The sequence below is a fragment of the Protopterus annectens genome, chromosome 3.part1 (genome assembly GCF_019279795.1).
Source record: "Protopterus annectens isolate FY-2018-M chromosome 3.part1, PAN1.0, whole genome shotgun sequence".
Taxonomy (NCBI): domain Eukaryota; kingdom Metazoa; phylum Chordata; order Ceratodontiformes; family Protopteridae; genus Protopterus; species Protopterus annectens.
This window is the reverse complement of record NC_056732.1, coordinates 1,914,485,751-1,914,503,852: the sequence shown is the minus strand read 5'-3', so window position 1 is coordinate 1,914,503,852 and position 18,102 is coordinate 1,914,485,751. Positions and strand designations below refer to the sequence as shown.

At 37.1% G+C, this 18,102-nt stretch overlaps 1 protein-coding gene across 1 annotated transcript in view; it reads left to right on the top strand.

Moving 5' to 3' along the window:
• Nucleotides 1-1,149: 1,149 nt before the first annotated feature.
• LOC122798825 overlaps nucleotides 1,150-18,102 on the top strand; it is a 57,895-nt gene continuing 40,942 nt past the window's right edge. The window contains exons 1-3 of the mRNA XM_044067952.1: nucleotides 1,150-1,303; nucleotides 5,313-5,410; nucleotides 12,642-12,815. Coding sequence (XP_043923887.1) covers nucleotides 1,216-1,303; nucleotides 5,313-5,410; nucleotides 12,642-12,815 — 360 coding nt within the window. The 5' untranslated portion in view covers nucleotides 1,150-1,215. The remainder of the gene's footprint in view (nucleotides 1,304-5,312; nucleotides 5,411-12,641; nucleotides 12,816-18,102) is intronic.

Genomic DNA, 18,102 nt, shown 5'->3' with positions numbered 1-18,102 from the left:
ATAAACAGTCATTTAAAATAGCAAATGTAGTCACTACCATTCTTTTGTAATATTTATCTACAGATATTGTAAGATATGATTATATTCATGTAACCCTATATGAATTATTGTGATAGATTCTTGTATATGTCTACCTCTAAACATTTGTATTTGTTTATACTTATTTCATATTGTATTGTTCTTGTTTTTGTATTGTTCTTGTTTTGTTTTCTTCTTGTCAAACGTGGAGCTTTTCTCCCTGGGCATCCACTGAAAATGGACCTGGTCCAGTTGGATTTTTTCCCAGTTAACAAATGTAAAATAAAAAAAAAAAAAAAAAAAAAAATAGTACTAGGCTAACTACCCTTGAGAGCCATTTTAAGCATACCCAATTACTCCTTGTGAGACTTGAACCCTGCACCTTGGGTTTGTAAGGGACACACCTTAATCATTAGGTCACCCTCACAACCCTAAAATAAATGTGCCCCTGTAATAACTCATAGGTTCATACTAAGCTAACTGCCCTTGCGAGCCATTTTAAGCCTAGCCAATTATCCCTTGTGAGAGTCAAACCCTGCACAAACACCTTAACCATTAGGCCACCCTCCTAACCCTATTGCTTCTTTTGTGTAGTAACTGTTACAAAGACTGTTAAGGTAGCATAATGCCTTTTTTGCCAGCAAAAATTAGGAAAAAAAAATCAACTTAAGTACATTCATCATAACAGCACAAAAAGTTTTCTTTACATTTCTTAATATATATATATATATATATATATATATATATATATATATATATATATATATATATAATCTTGTTTAATCCTTCCCCCATAGACACATTACTATCCGTTGTAATTCAAAGCTTTCATATATTTCATATCTCTTTCTAGTACATACTTAAAAAATAAAATTGCAAAGCAGAAAATATTCTTACTTAGCAAAAGTCAATTTATTTTGCTTAAACAATGTTCCCATTTCAAAGTAGAGAAAGCGTTTCACATTACTTGTAGAGCAATACAAGTTGCAGTAACATCCCACATGGAGAAGGTACACGTTGCAATCCTGAGGTTTTTTTTTTTGTTTGTTTTGTTTATGCTTTCATTTTCATTTTCTCGTAAACTGTGCTTCAGTCACACCCATTTGTTGCAGCTGATAATAAATAAGCTTCAGTGTCCTCACTGCACATAGAGAGTAATCACTGTACTAAGTCAGTTCAGGTTCATATTCAGAAAATATGAACACAGACCAAAGCACATCAGAAAAACAATATGATCCAAGTGATACAACCCTGAAATTTGTGAGAGGAAAGGATGAAATAGCAGGTATTTTTTGTTTATTCTTCACTGTTAAAGATAGCTGAAGTGCATGTTTATAAAACGTAATGTTGTTCTTCTTAGAACAAGTAAACCTACCATGTTGAACTTTGGAGTTTGCTTACAATATTAAGTACATTTTTTTTTCCACTGAATGAGTGTGATGAAAGATTGTGATTTACTATTTGTTATAATTAGCATGTGCTATTAAATAGCGTCTCGCAGACAAAACCAGTTGTTTAAGAAGTGAAATCTTATTGAAGTTAACAACTGCTGCTCATTGTTACACCAAAGTGTAAATATTTGCTGTACTGGCACTTTGGAGGCTTACAGATTAAGATGCACACTTACAGACAGATTTTGATAAATACAATTTCTTAAATTGAAGTTTGACATGATGGACGGTTAAGGTGCTTACTTTGAAGACACAAAGTGCAGAGTTTGAGTCTCACAAGGAATAATTGTTTAAGCTTAAAATGGCCCACAAGGGCAGTTAGCCTAGCACTACTCTATGAACTCATTTGCCATCTCAATCTAGTATCATTTTCTTAAAGAAAATCATGTCAAGGAAAAAGAAACACATGCTTGTGGTGAAGTCATACTGGACATCAGCACAGGGTGGGTATGATAAACGGTGTGATTGTTATCTAAAATAACCATTATATGAAAAGAGTCAAGTTCTTAAATAGCTAGCTGAAGAGATGCAAGTCATTTCATGAATGCAGCCTTCCAACGGTGTCATTTTTTGTCTTTTCTTTCCCCAGAGTTTACATGCAGGAATGCAGATACAGAACAATGGGGTGAAGGAAATTAAGGTGCCAAAGCTGGACACTGAAAATATGCAAATATTCTCTTCATTTAGTCTGTTCTCTAATTCACTGCTTCTGTATTCTCTACGGTCTTTATATATCACTCAGTTTGTCAGTGACACAGTCATATTCAGCTATTAAGCAGAGTATATCAAAAAGAGGGGGTGCTTATTTCTGTGCCAGAGTCTACATTTGATGTTATTAATGCAAGGGATCACCACATAAGAACTGCATCTGAGAGAAGAATTGTAGTTTTCCAATTGCAAAGCTATCCAATACTGGACTTTTATCACAATTACATATAAAACTGTTTTGCACCATTTTTATGTTTTAATCAGGTAAAGTCACTAGACCAAATTGTTTCGATTCTGGGGCTGCCCAGGAACACTGTTTGGTTCATAAACTTGCTCAAGTCTTGCAGCAAATACAGAATTCAAAGCCTGGACTACATGATAAATCTCTTTTAGTAGATTGTAGCCTTAATCCTCTGAACTAAACTGCCAAACATCATAGCATCTATACATTGCTATGTGGTGTTTGCTGTCTGCTGTTAAATGCAGACCCTGCACTATGTTATCACTAATTGTTATATTCCAACTGTCTGTTCACTGTATGTCTTCACATTTCTGCATACTAGGTATAAAAAAGCTCCAAACTGAAATGTCTGCAGTCAAAATGCCAAGTGCCAAAAAGCCGAAAGAAGAAAATGACCGAAAACACAGGCGAAGAGCAAATCTTGAAAATCACTCTTCTCCTTAAAACTTCTTTTTGTATCTCCACATCCCTAAACTTATATATATCAAGTCTGAGACTGTCATACCTCAGAGAAAAGGGAATATTCTGAGAAATGCCTAAGTCCAACCTTTTGGGCATTCAGTTTTCGAATTTCAGAACTCATAGATGTGTTCACATTTGTTCCTTACCACAATGGATCTGTTTATGTGCAGATAATTTACTGAACCACTAATCTAAGTCTATGAGGAGATTAAAATGAAAATCTTACAGGGCTGAAGTACTTAGTATGGCAGCCTCACAGGGCTTGTTTCTGTGTTCTGCTTTCTGGCTGTGAAGTGTTCTGTAGAAAGTTTGTATTTCCTGCCCTTGTCCACATGAATTTTGCCACACTCTCCTTCCACATGTTGAAGTCATGTAAGTAGGTGAACCAGTGTTATTCAAAATGCGCCTAGGTATGTGAGCTGTGTGTATGGAAGTATGTAGGTATGTGTTCTACAATCAGCTAGTGGTCTATATAAAATGGCTTCCTCCATTATGCCTACTGATAGCTGGAATGCAGCTACCTGCAACTGTGAAATGCACAAAGCAGTCATTCCAAATGAATTTTTTTTCCTAGTATTTCTCTAAACGTTTATGTTTTTTTGAAAAACAATGTTAAGGTTTTATTTCATAGTGTTTATGGCTGTCTGTTGCAATGGTTAATGTTAATATATTTGATGATGTGCCTGTGGCACAGTGATGGATTTATTCATTCAGTCATTCCCAAATACTAACTTAATCCTATCTCAGGCCATGGGTGAGCCAGGTTCTCTTCTTTTAAACATTGGGCATAAGGCAGAGATACAAGTCAGGACAGGATGGCAGTGTATTGCAGGACATATGCACCCACATACCTAGTCATGGCACACCCACACTATGAGCAAATCAGAGTATAGTCAGTTTGCCTAATAGCATATCTTTGTGATGTGGGAGGAAACTGGAGTACCCAGCAAAGCCCCAGATAAACAGAAGGAGCACATACAGATTATGTATAAGAGGTACCTCATCCAGAACTCTAACTGGGGAGCCAACAGCTGTGAGGTAGCAACACTTACCTCTGAATGACTGTGCTATCTAATAGACAGGATTATGATCGACGTCTGGGTCTCTGTGGTGGTGGTGGGGTGTCTGTATGTGGTCTGTTATTGTCAGGACTTGTGTTGATTTATAGGTGCAGAGCTCAGGAGGGAAGTGCAGAAATATACCAGTTCAGTAATTCATGGTCATAGAAATTTATCCTTTGTAAGACATTACTCCAGTGTGACTCTGCATGACTATGAATCCCCAAATAGCAGAGCAGTGTAACCCACGTAGTGCAGAGCAAGCTGTCGTGCAAAGATGAACTCCAGCCATGGATGTCACATCTGGTGCTTAACTCTATGCACTGATCGTTGCGCTGCACCGTTTGGTCCACCCATGCTCTCACGGTTCTTCACTCTACTGAGAAGTTTAGATGTATTCCATTTGTAAGAGCAATACTCTCATTTTGCTAAAATTGACTCACAGCCTCATTTTCTTCATGTAGCTGTATAAAAGTATTAAGTTCTTTGTAAATCTAGATGTAATTTCACTGGCTGATTGGTTTGAGGCCCAACTTACCAAATCAAAAACATACAGTAATTTATTAGCGTGGGACAGGCAAAAACCTAAGTATGCTAATAACAAGTTAAAGAGTAGTGACCTAAGGACAGCACCTTGTAGTAATTGTTTATCTGTCAGGTAAGACTGGATGTACTACCTTTAACTGTCAGGTGCAATAATAGAAATGTGAAAAATGTAAGAGCACCAAAGAAGTTTACATTTAATGCAAATGTGTATCTAATTTGTGCATTTGATATGAGTGGTATTTCAGGACTTCTGACTAGATAGTAAGGAAAAGTAAAGACATTTAAGAGTGTACACTGTAACAGCTGACCTTCAAACAGGAAGCTCTTAATATTATGTAGACACTTTAGTCTCCTATGCAGCAGCAAATCTAGCTGACTTTCAGTTTGTAATGTACCACTGAAGGTTACTACTTGTTATAGGATAGGGGAGTTGTAAAGTATTTTATCACAGAACAATAAATGAGGATATTTAAATGTGTTTTCTGCCTATAACCACTGAAGATGTTTCAGTGATGTGCAATGATGCTTCTAGGATTTTGTGTTAAATTCAGTCTTAGTTTATTAAATTGTCACAAGCCTTTTTCTTAACAATGTTGTGCTATACAGATGTTTGACATATTCCTTATATTGTATATGTAATTGCAGGCATTCATTTTTTAGTCTGAGAAAAAAAAACAGTTTAATGACTGTGGTATTGCCTTTATCAGAGAAAATTATTTATTTATAGTATAGTTCTGTTGAAATATTAACTTTTCTTCAAAAATGAGGAAAACTTTGTCCATACAAAAACATTCAATTTTACAAATTGCTTGTCTTTCACCTTTACAGGAGATTATGATCCAAATATTTTACGGGCAGAAATGTCTTGCGGGCATGCAGTAGATCCCAATTCATTAACAGTTTGGTGCAGAACCCTTATAACCCAGGTACGTCTTCTGCATACAGCACTTTTCTGAAATTATGTTGTACACTGACATCAGTCAGGATTTGGTATCATAATTCATCAGAATATTATAACATGTCATGATACAGTCTGTAATATGATTATCATAATGCAGTGGGTATAACCTTTGCTAGATACAACAGCTGGCAGAAAGCTACTCAGAAAAATAAACTGTTTTTGTAATACAACACACCTCTTAATGTTATCCAAGGACCTATGGCATTAGTCATAGTTACTTTTGTTGAACTGACAACTGTTCCAACTGTAGCTCAGACCTGCTGAAACATCCTTGCCATGTTAGGTTTCTTTTTAATAGGATCTTTGCTCATTCCTTCCTCAAGCTGCACTCTAAATCTGATAAGCATTGAAGATCATTGTAGTATTTACTCACATTTAAAACTCTTTTGTCATCTAAATTAATTTTCTCTTAACATGTTGTACACAGTGGTTCTTGGGTATTTGGTGTGTCACTTTAACAAGCTGTATACGGTGGTTCTTGGGAATTTGGTGTGGCACTTTAACATGCTGTATACAGTGGTTCTTGGGTATATGGTGCGCCACTTTAACATGCTGCACACTGTGGTTCATGGGTATTTGGTACGTCACTTTATCATGCTGTACATGGTGGATTTTGGGTATTTGGTGCGTCACTTTAACATGCTGTACACAGTGGTTCTTGGGTATTTGGTGCATCAATTTAACATGCTGCACACGGCGGTCCTTGGGTATTTGGTGTGTCACTTTAACATGCTGTACACTGTGGTTCTTGGGTATTTGGTGCGTCACATTAACATGCTGTACACTGTGATTCTTAGGTATTTGGTGCATCACTTTAACATGCTGCACACTGTGGTTCTTGTGTATTTGATGTGTCAATTTAACATGCTGTACACAGTGGTTCTTGTGTATTTGGTGTGTCACTTTGTCTTCATGTGCAAACTGCACAAGTAGGAATGTTGCTGTTGTTAAACATTGAAAAAAATATGTTGTGTTATTCCATATACAGAGGCAAATTAAATTATTTTGTTTGCTATATTTGTTAACCTGAATAGTCTAGCTGGGCAAAGAACCCCTTTTCAGCAGAGGTACAGCTCCTTTATTTTTAAGATTGTGACTTATCATTACTTCTTTTTGAGATTTAAATAGCCTTTTGAAAATATTTACAACTGTTGCTTAATAGCAGTGAAGGTCGGGGGAACATGTTTGCCTTCAGAAGGCAGGTCTGCCTAAAGAAAATGACACATTAACCTGCTTCTTTGAGTAGATTTTATCTCATCACCTTTTCTTAGAAGAACAATATCTGTGCTACATCTTGCGAGTATCATGATGACAGTAGCTCCTCTTTATAGGATCATAGGAAGCTACTAGGCTAATGAGCCTAGGTGTCTTACAAGCCTAGCCAAGTTCTACCCTTATTTCCACAATAAGCACCTATTGTCCCAGCCCAAGAGGGACACAGGTGGAACCCCTGGGATGAATTTACTGTTACCCATCCACTCATCCAGATTGTGTTTGAAGAGGGGCAATGAGGTGCTTTGTTTGACATGAAGTGGGAGTCTGTTCCAAAAGTGTGGTAACCTCTGGGAGAAAAATCTGTCCTTCCAGCAAGTTCTATTAATGTCACATACCAGATTAAGGTCTTTAGAGCAAGTAACCTGTGCACCATTTGACTTGCGGATATGCAGCATTTCTAATACAGCAGGGTCAGACATTGCCTTATATGCAAGGCAGAGATTGCCTCTGAGTAGTCTGTATGAAACAGAATAAAGTGAGACTGATTTCAGGCAATCCACAGAGGACAGATGCTAAAGACCTTGAATTTTCCTTGTGAGGAACCTTTGTGGTTTCTCCAGTTGTTGCAGGTTCTTGGCAAGGTATATGCCAAAAGGGGTGTTGTCCTTAATTATTGGCCTGAGGAGGGAAGAGTACAGGGGCATTATAACCTTTTTTTTTCTGGAGGCAATGCCTTTACTTATAAGATGAGCATTATAGAATGGCCTTCTTGTCACTGTGGAGACATGTTGATCAAAGGTAATATTGCTGTCACCCTGTGTGCCCAGGTCTGTCACCACTGAGTGAATCCTTAGGGTGTTGCTATTGATGTGGTAGTTGGCAGGAACATTGCAACGTTGCTCTTACCAAAAGGGATGATAATGTCACTTGCTACATTGGTGACATTATTGTCTCAATCTTCTTTCAACCACTGGTAGACAAAGTAAGAGAGAGAGGGAGTGAAAGAGAAAAATCATGTAGGCCATACCTATAAAACTGGAAGAAGAAGAGATGGCCCATGTATACAGCACCTTCTCATGTCTAACTTTATTTTGCAAACAAGGTAGATCTTTAAGACGAATGTTTAGCAACATGGTAAAAAAAACCAAGGTCCTTCCTATTTCCAGTAATCCATTTTTAATGCAAGTAATATACTGACTATGAGGTTTAGGTCCTTTCTAGCTCCTCTAACTCCCCTCCAAAAAAAAAAAAAAAGACATATATCAATTAACTGCTTACTCAGCCAAGCTGTAGTCTAAACCAGTAATTCTGTCAATAAATCTCTGAATCCCCTTTCACAGATATAAATCAATATAAGATGAGTGCTGCGCACTGTCAAAAATGACATTTTGTTGTTGTAGAAGTGCATGAAATGTAATTCAATTTACAAGTTACAAGCACACGAGTGGAAAAACAAGTAAAAATCACAACAGGATGTCCCAAAAGAGAACGCCAGCAGACTGTGTTCTTTAATATTAACGCAGTTTTATTTTTTTAAGAAAAAGCGTTTTCGCCACAAAAAAGCAATGCAGCTTCTTCAGATAAACATAAAAAACTCTATGAGTTTAAGTACACACACAACCGGAAATATAAGTTACGTCACAGAATGGTCAATTAACCTATTATCTCACATCATGTTACAAAAGCCTTCGCCACAAGTATTGATGCAAAATTACATCCTCAAGGTAATAGCATGACAGTAAAATCAGTTATAAAAGTCACTCATAAAAAACTTTAAATATCTCAATTATGAAATTTAGAAAATAAAATTAGAATATAAAATATTATTCAAAATAGACAAGAGAAATTAACAAAAAACTATCTCAAGTAACTACGTAGTTTTAAAACTGCATTTATATTACAGTTTTCATTGAGTCCCGGAGCTTTAAAGGCATTCAAAGATAATTGCCATTCAAGCTCACGGGACTCTAACATCAATGACAATGGTCCACCCCTAATGCTCCCTTGTAAATGGTCAATACCCATAAAGGCAAAAGAGTGTCCTGGATTTTTGTCAACATGCTTCGCTAGAGCATTATCCCCCTTATTTTTCTTTATAGCGTATATATGCTGGTAACACGCTTCTGAGTTTCGTCCGTCTTCCCAATATAGAAGGCTGGACAGCAAACGTAGAATGCAGCATAGACAACAGAGCAAGTCTGACAGTTAATTTTGTGGTTGATGTGGAATTTCCTATTCCCAATGTTAAAGGAATTCCCAGGTTTAATATACTTGCAATAATTACAAGAACCACACTTAAATGTCCCTTTTTGCCTAGAAAACGAAAATTCATTTCCTTTTCTTTGTACCAGTTCTTTAAGGTTACTATCCCTTTTAAATACTATTAAAGGAGACGAACCCAATTTTTCAGCAAGGTCAGCTGAACCAGAAATAAAATGCCAGTTACTGTACTCTCTTTTTTGTCTGTGTTCTGCTGACTTTAGCCAAACAGAGGGAAAGGAAGAGCATTTTTCTTTTGAAAATATGTATTTTGTTCACAGCGTAATGTAAATTCTCTCATTTCTGAATATACTTTGGTGCAAGATCACCCTACCAGTACTACCTAGTATATAAAAAAAAAGTACTACTCTGTCAGCACCCCTCATCCCAGAAGACTCAAAGCATCTGGGGTCATAATTTCTGGCTGTATAGGTGACTTTATTATGGTCCTCTGTTGTTGGCCCCACCTAGTCTAAAAACTGATCCCACTCAGAGTTGGGCACAGAGATCACTATAGTTTGTGTGGGGGAAAGGGATACTGTGGTCATTATTACTTTAATGTTCCATGCAGTCAAACTTTAGAGATGTTCAAACAAAGACTCTCCAGCTTATTTCTTGAGTGGGGACAGAGTGATCATTATTTCTTTAATTTTGCTCAAAATCACACTTTAGAGATGCATACAGCGAGTTACTATAGCTTGTCTAGGGCCAGTGTACTGTGTCAGAACTATAACTTGGAATGAATTACTATGAAAGTTATTTTTTCCACTTTCATCACATTTGAAATTAGATGTAAACACATGGCTTTCAAATAGTTGTAGAGGAAAGAAAGTATGCTGTATACATACAGCTGACAGCAATAGGTTAAAATATCTTGTTGCGCTGTTTGTTCTTTCACTTTTATCATAGTTTGACTTCTAAGGGGTACAGAGAACTTTCTGCCTTTTTTAGTTGGGTCCAAGGCAGCACGCTGTGTAAATGTATGACAGCAGCAACTTGAAATATGACTATTTGTCCTTTCACTTCCATTCCAGTTTAACACCAGAGGGGTAGACAGAAAGAGATCCATTTTTGGAGGGAGGGGAGAGAGAAAGGCAGTCATCCAAAATATGATTCATGTGCCCTCACAAGCATTTTCTTCTCAGTTTGTGGATAACTGCTACTCAGTTTATTGGTAACTACTGTGTCAGAATTCTTGAACATTAAGCATTGTACATAGCTCATTTCTTCCTTGAAAAAAAATAGTTACTTTCCTAAGTCCTGATTTTTGTTCAGGCCATCATTGAACCAACTGTTATGGAAAAAATCTCAAATTCACCTTGGAGCATTCAGAATTTAATAAATTCTGGTTGCCTTTTATTCCCAGCTTAATTAAACTCTTCCTAGATACTTATTACAGTATAGTCTTGGCCATTTAGGATGTGTTGAATGGATGTAGGAAAAAGCAGACAAGTAAGAGAATGCTTAGTAAAACAAAAAACAATATTCCAGATAGTATGAGGAGGCAAGAATGGGAGGACAAGAGAAGAAAACTGAGGTCACCACAGGTTGATAGTAGATAGCAGGGGCAGGGAGTGCTGTGGAACATTGTATCTATGGCTTCATATCATCTAAGACTGCCCATGTAGTCACTGTGTATAGCATTTAAAAACTGGTGCTTCTGGGTGTGGCTTGCTATAAGGGGTGTGTCTACCCTAAGGTAAAGGAATGTTTTCATTCCATAGAGGTGTAGCTTATTTGTCAGGAAATGGGAGGATGAAAAGGTGGCAACCCTAATAGGGAATAAAGGCCAAAAATAAGGGCCAAATTTTACATACCATTCTTACAAATTTATACAGTTCCTAGAATAAAATGTTTTGCTTTAGCAATCATTTTCTGAAGGACTTGAAGTCTGTAACTCAAATGCGCATCATTTATTGACCTTAATCTTCAATAATTTGCCAGAAAACTATAAATTTATGAGGAACAAATAAAAATATGCATCAAAAATCATAGGCCATATGGTTTTATCTTTAGAGATGTTGCATTTAGAAGTAGAAAAACTGACCAGTATGTTAATTGATAGGGTCTAGTTTTGGATGTTATGAATGAGGGTGCTAGTAATTGGGATACTAATCACATATTGGAATTAGTGTTGGATGAAATATCATATTGGGATGTAAGTATAGCATTAACTAATATCAATTTTGAGAATTCTGTGGTTCTACAAAACTATGCGGGTTTCAGTATGTTTAAGAAAATTTTAAGAATTAATTGGAATATGGTTGAGATTAACCCTATCATTTTGTACCATTTTGGAAGAGGTAGCAGATCAACCAAATTTTGTATACAAATGTGTTTGTAGTTTAAGAACCCTATTAGAAAAGCACTCTGGTAATAACAATAATAACAAAACTCATATTCTCAAAGGAACCAGGAAAATGGGGGGGGGGGTTGTAGTTGTTGTGAAATTTACAAAGGAGAATCTGCAAAAGTAGGTTATGGAATAGTTATAAAAATAGCATTAAAATGGTAATTGTTTTTCCAAAGAGGAGGTATATATATTGCAAAATGTGAAACATGCCCTAATTGTTATGTAGGGAAGACAGAGGAAGAATTAAGAAGAAGACTATAGAAACACAAATATGACATTAAAATCAAATGTACCCCCAATGTATTGTATAAACTTTCTGAAGTGTGTAAAGGCTTTAAAAATGTAAAATCTGAAATAATAAACATAATTGAAATTGCCCCCCCCCCCACTGGGGAGTGGAGCTATGGGGGCATCTAAACTGAAATATAAAGAATTATTTTTGTTGCTGAAATTGAATGCCACAGTGCCCTCCCCCCATCCCCAGGACTGAATGATAGTAGATCCATAATGCCTGTTCTTAAATTAAAGGCAGAGAAACTTTAATGGTGATATTACCATTTTTCAGATTTAAAATGTTTTTTCGTTTTGACCCTGGACAGAGTATACATATTTTGTATTTTATATTTATAATTTAGTTTACATTATGGGCTACATTAATAAATGCCTACACTAAGTGTACATGATCTGTATTCAAGAACATCCCTACCATATTTTGTTGTTTTCAGGCATATAGGATATCTAATTGTTTGAACTGGACTATTTTTTTAAATAATTCCATTTTCTTTAAGTCTCTAATTAATTATTTAATAATGGAGATATGTAATTAATTCTGATGAAGTCTTTAGGAATACAAGATGAAAATGCTGTATTTTTTTTAATTTGGTGTTAAACTGTTTTTCCAAGGTTGTGCTATAAACCTTTAATAGTACAAGGTGGTATGGCTCCTGGTCTGTTTGGATTCAATTACACATGTTGGTTTGGTTTCTTAGTATTGGAATTGTGTGGTGTACAATTTGACTTCTGTTATATATTTTTAAAAAAGTGCATGTTGTGGAATACATAGTTTTTTGCACCAGTGTATGCACATGTCCGTGCATGTGAAAATCATGTGTACATGCACACGCATATTCAGATTACTCATTCATGCATTGCTGCTGTCTCCCATTAACTAATTGATCCTGATCAGAATTGCCAAAATCAGTAGGAACATTCTTTTATAAATGAAATTAATGCAAATTTAAGAGATGGGATGCTACTGAAAGTGAATAAACTCATCCTTGAGATGTGGAAGACTTGTAATAAGCTCTGTATGGTTATTTAATATCTGACCACATTGTACTGTCAGTATTTATGTTGTTTTCTCTTTCAGAATCACTACAAGTTTCACTGCCCTGCATTAAAAGATGGGACAAATGAGAAATGTGGAAAGGAGTGGCCATACCAAGAAGTTAGGAAACTGGCACTTCTGACAGACAAGGAACAACATGACTTTGAAGAACATCTTGCTGCTTTGGCTGCAGCTGAATACTGTGAATTTAAATTGGTAATGATTTCTTGATTTTTGTGTGATAATTAAGGAGAAGGGTGAAATAACCCACCGACAGTCATGGAATATATTATTTGTTTGAGCAGGGCACTTTTCAGTGGGACATCCGGCTATGAACCTGTACCATCAAATGGGCTTGAAAAATAAAAATATTACAACTCACCCCAAGATTGTATGGCATTACAGTTAGTTATAAGATGGTGCATGGGACATCTTTGCCCTCATATGAAACAAGCTAGTAGATTTGAGTTTCAGTATTAACAGTTTGCAGGATGTGGTTTGCTAAAAGTGACCTGATCAAACATGCCAGATCTATTTAATTTAATTTAAGTTATTTATTTGATGTTTGTTAGCCTGTGAATTAGACAGGTGAGTTGGTCACAAAATATTTTCGGTAACAACCTGTGCCACATGGGGAAGCTACTTACAGAACATCATGCATAGCACATTTACAGATACAGGAAATAGAGCACGTGGTACATGATAAGTGCTCTGTTCTGTAACTGACATGCATTAGCACATGGTACATTATAAGTGCTCTATTCTGTAACTAACATGCATTAGCATATGGTACATAAGTGGACTGTTCTGTAACTGGCATGCATTAGAAATGGATGCATAGTACAGTGGAATCCGATGTCTTCAGAAGTATTCACTGTAAGATTCTCAACCAACAAGTAAAAGAGCTACTTATAAGAACAGTTAGCAAAACATTTTTGTTCCCTTAAATGTTGAACCTGGAATAGCTAGTGGATATGCATAAGTAGTACCTAACCGTAAGATGAAATGCACCACATTTACAACATTTATGTATTAATATCTTTACATCTTGGCATGTCTATGTATATATGTATATATAGATAGATACAGGGTTGCAGTTAGATCAGTCAAACATCATTTGCTTGACTAATATAACTTGCAGTTTTACACTGAATGCTAGGTACATCAAATGTGGGATTGCCAAAGTCAATGGGTATGTGTGTGAAGGTAAGTGGGTTTGGAGTGTTTGTATGAGTATTTGCAGGATATGGTTAGAATAAGGGTTAAGTACAACGATATTTTTACTGTTTTGCATTTGTGTAATGTCTTAGTGTGTGTCCAAGTATGATGTTTACTGGTGTTGCTAAGGAAAGGGTTTTTCATCAGGTAATGTGCAGCATTAGGGTTATGGGCAGGTTAGGGTTAGCACACAAGAGTAAAGTGGAATGGAGGATTTCAAGCCCTGCACATTACTTAATGAAAAACCCTTTCTGTTACAGCACTACTGTTCATACAAATTTGATTATGTGGTGGTGACAGGATTTTAGTTAGTTAGTTAGTTAGTTAGTTAGTTAGTTAGTTAGTTAGTTAGTTAGTTAGTTAGTTAGTTTAGTTTAGTTATTGTCAACAGACTGGAAAAGTGAATCATTTGATTTTCATTTTTTTAATATTTGACATTAAGAATGATACATTTGAAGTTGCTGATTGTGTGAGTTTTGATGTATCTTCAATTTGATTGTTGAGAAATATGTGTGTGTGTGTGTGTGTGTGTGTGTGTGTGTGTGTGTGTGTGTGTGTGTGTGTGTGTGTGTGTGTGTGTATGCGTGTGTCAGTGTTTCTGCGTTAGTGTTAGAATAAATGATTGGTGAGTTGATATGTTAGCCTTGTGTGTATGTAGGAGTATATGTTTGTGCACGCGTGTGTGTGTGTGTGTGTGTGTGTGTGTGTGTGTGTGTGTGTGTGTGTGTGTGTGTGTGTGTGTGTGTGTGTGAGACAGTGTGAGAGAGATTAGCCCTGAGATTCAGTAAACTGTGTGTAGACTTCATGCAAAGCCTACACAGAGTTTACATGTGTGTGCAGTAATGTATGGTGAGCAGCAGCTCTAACTATGTATTCATGCCACACACCTCATTTAAATGTAAATGAGTACAGTTTCATGGCTAGCAACAGTGTTGCCTGCCAAGAAACCATAAAAAGCAACACGGATATCAAAACTGTTTAACTCAGAGCACAATAGGTTAGTGGGACTGCACGGAATGCCACAGTGATTACTAGGGCTTAACATATAATTATGTATATGCTACAAACACAGTACAGACAGTGTATGCAGTGCGGAGTATTCTAAAATCCCATTCCAGGCATTCTGTACAGAAGTTGTGTAAATGATTTGTAAGGGTACATGGACTGCCATGTAAAATAATCAAGGGAAGTGTGTGTATTGAATAGGGATACACAGGTGAATTGTAGGAATGAACATACAGAAAGAGGACAGGTGAAACAACCTAATGCACAGCAGATAAGGGCATGTCAATGGAAGACAGATGCAGCAGCAACACCAATCACATATCAGTATGGTACAGTACGGACTGCACAGTGAAAATGTCTATTATGTGACTGTCACACAAGGTGACATAATGGAAAGATGTCTCTGTGAGATAGGCATCCTTATATAAACAATACAGAGGTCAACTATCAGGGATGTTATATACAAGTGGAGTAGGGTGCAAGTTATGAAGTAGTAAAAACTGATTTGTCTAAATATGAGTGTAATCCCAGCAGGGGTCTCCAACAAGTGGGACGCAGGTAATGGCTCATGGACAACAGTAAAATAAGCAGGTAAAATCATGGACAATATCAGAATAATACCACCAGTAATCCCATGCTTCTGACGTAATATATGTGATTTTAAGTGATCAGAGATGGTTCTTCATAAACACACTTGTCTGCTCTCTGTGAGGGTAATCACGCACACTGGTCTTACACTGTAATATCTGCTGGAGGTGTTAGGAGGGACACTGTTATACCTGTATGTGACATCATAGTCAATACAGGCTAGTTGACTGGTGTGCATGGTATATATATATATATATATATATATACACACACACACACACACACACACATATATATATATATATATATATATATATATATATATATATATATATATATATATATATATATATATATATATATATATATGGGTCTATATTAGAAAGTCGAAGTTCCGTAACTCCAAAAACCTAATGGTCGAACCATTGTGTTCAAAGAACATTGAGTATCTAAAACAAAAAATAACTACAGAATGCAAAAAAACCTGCACCCTCCACCCACACCCCCCACTACTTAAATATACCAACTCCGGGATCATACCACATTGAAGTGAATGGAAACCGCTGCTTATGGAGATTTCCAATCAAACACTCAAACGTTTACAAATTTTAACGTATGGTCTCGACCATATGTGGTTCAAACTTGTAAAAGTTTGACTACATGATAGGAAACTCTGGCTAGACAGATGTACACACACATATACCCCCACACCCACAGTTGACTGCAGTGAGAACTGAAACCCATACCTATATAAGTACACAGAGTGCAGAGCTCAGTAAGTTACGCAAATGCCACTGCACAAGTTTGACTTTTACAAGGTTGCAGGGCAACTTATAGTGGATGACATCAGCAGTGGATGTTGGAGAGAAGACATTGGTATGCCTGCATAGGTTCACAGGAGGTTACTAGGCTAATGGCTGTATGACCTTTACAAGCCTAGCCATGTGAAAACAGAAATATTTTTATTGACCATAGTTATACAATCATAGATAACAGAGTAATTTTTGATCAGCACCAACAGCCACTGTCTATAAGGGACAAAGGTGACACCCCTGGGGTGAATTTACAGTCAGCCATCCAGTTGTCAAGGTGCTCTTGAATAGGGTCATTGAGGAGCTCTGCTTCACATGGAGTGGGAGCCTATTCCAGAGGAGCAGCAATTACTGGGAGATATATATGTATCTTCAGTATGTTCTGTTTATGTCAAAGGCTAGGATGAGATCCCTGGAGCAAGTTATTCTTGTTCCATTTGATTTGAAGATGTCCAGCATTTTTCTGAGGGCAGAGTCCCAGACTGCTCTGTAAGCCACACATAGATCATCTGTCAGTAGCCTGTATGATATTGAGTACAGTGGCAAGGCTTTCAGTCTTTCCATGTATGCCATGTTTTAGAGGTCCTGGATTATCTTGGTCAGAAACTTCTGTGGTTTCTTCAGTTGCTGCAGGTGTCTAATGAGGTCCATATAGAATGGATCATTGTACTCAATTAGTGGCCTAAAAAGGGTAGACTACAGCACAGCTATGATGTCCCTGGTCTTGGATGCGATACCCTTACTTATGAGTTGTGCAATGTAGAATGCTTTACTTACCACTATGGACACATGGTGATGGAAGTTTAGATTACTATCAACCTGTGTTCCCAAGTGTCACTCCACTGAGTCTGAGCTTAGAAGGGTGCTATCTATATCATAATTAGTAGGGGCTACTTCTTTGCCAAAGGGGACAATGAGGCATTTTTTGGGTTAAGTTTCTGTCTGTCAGTTTGGCACCAATCATTTGTCTGTGTCAGCCCTTTCTGTAATATGTTAACATTGTTGGGAGACTCTATATGATTGCACCCAGTTTACAGTCATTGGCAAACTTTGTAAGCCACAGGCCATCTACCTTTGCCTGGACTTCAGAGAAATAGCTGCCAAACAGTAGCGGGCCCAGCAGAGAACCTTGTGGTAACTGGTCTGCTGTGGAAGTGGACTCCCCAACTTTGACAGTGTGCATTCTGTCAGTCAGCCATTTGGCTATCTATCTAGTAATGTATGCATTAATCCACAGATTGGAGAGTTTCTCTGTGATACCTGAATGGGGATTGTGTCAAAGGCCTTGGCTAAATCAAGACAGGCAGTATGTACTGTTTTTGACTCATCCAGGACTTTGGTGACATTCTCAAGGACGTACACTAGGTTTAATAATCAAGATCTACCCCTGTCAAAACCAAACCTGGTCATGTCATGAGTTTTGAAGGTCGGCTGTGTCCTTGTGGATAAGGTCTATGATGATTTTTTCCATAGCTTTACAAATAAGGCTGGCTAGACTTATGGATTAATAGTTCACAGAGTCAGTTGATGGATGTGTAGGCATGCCCAACTGTGAAGATGGTTCTAGTTCTGCATGTTGCCAGATTGATGTGCATTCCATATCACACAGCATTTGTTATTAATTTATGTAGTGTAGTTGATATATTTGTGAACAAGTACTAAGAGACCAGGATTGCAGTGCATGAGGGGAGGGAACACATGGCTGCATTGTAAATATGTGACATATTGTTAGATGTGGCCTTCAGTTTGTTATATTTTCACATGTGGTTTCATGGCATGAAGAGTAAATGGACAGTAAACAGCCATAATGCATGCCAATAGTGACTTTTCATACTGCAGTGGTGAGCAGCGGGTTTGCATGATGGTTGGCAAATTGCTTG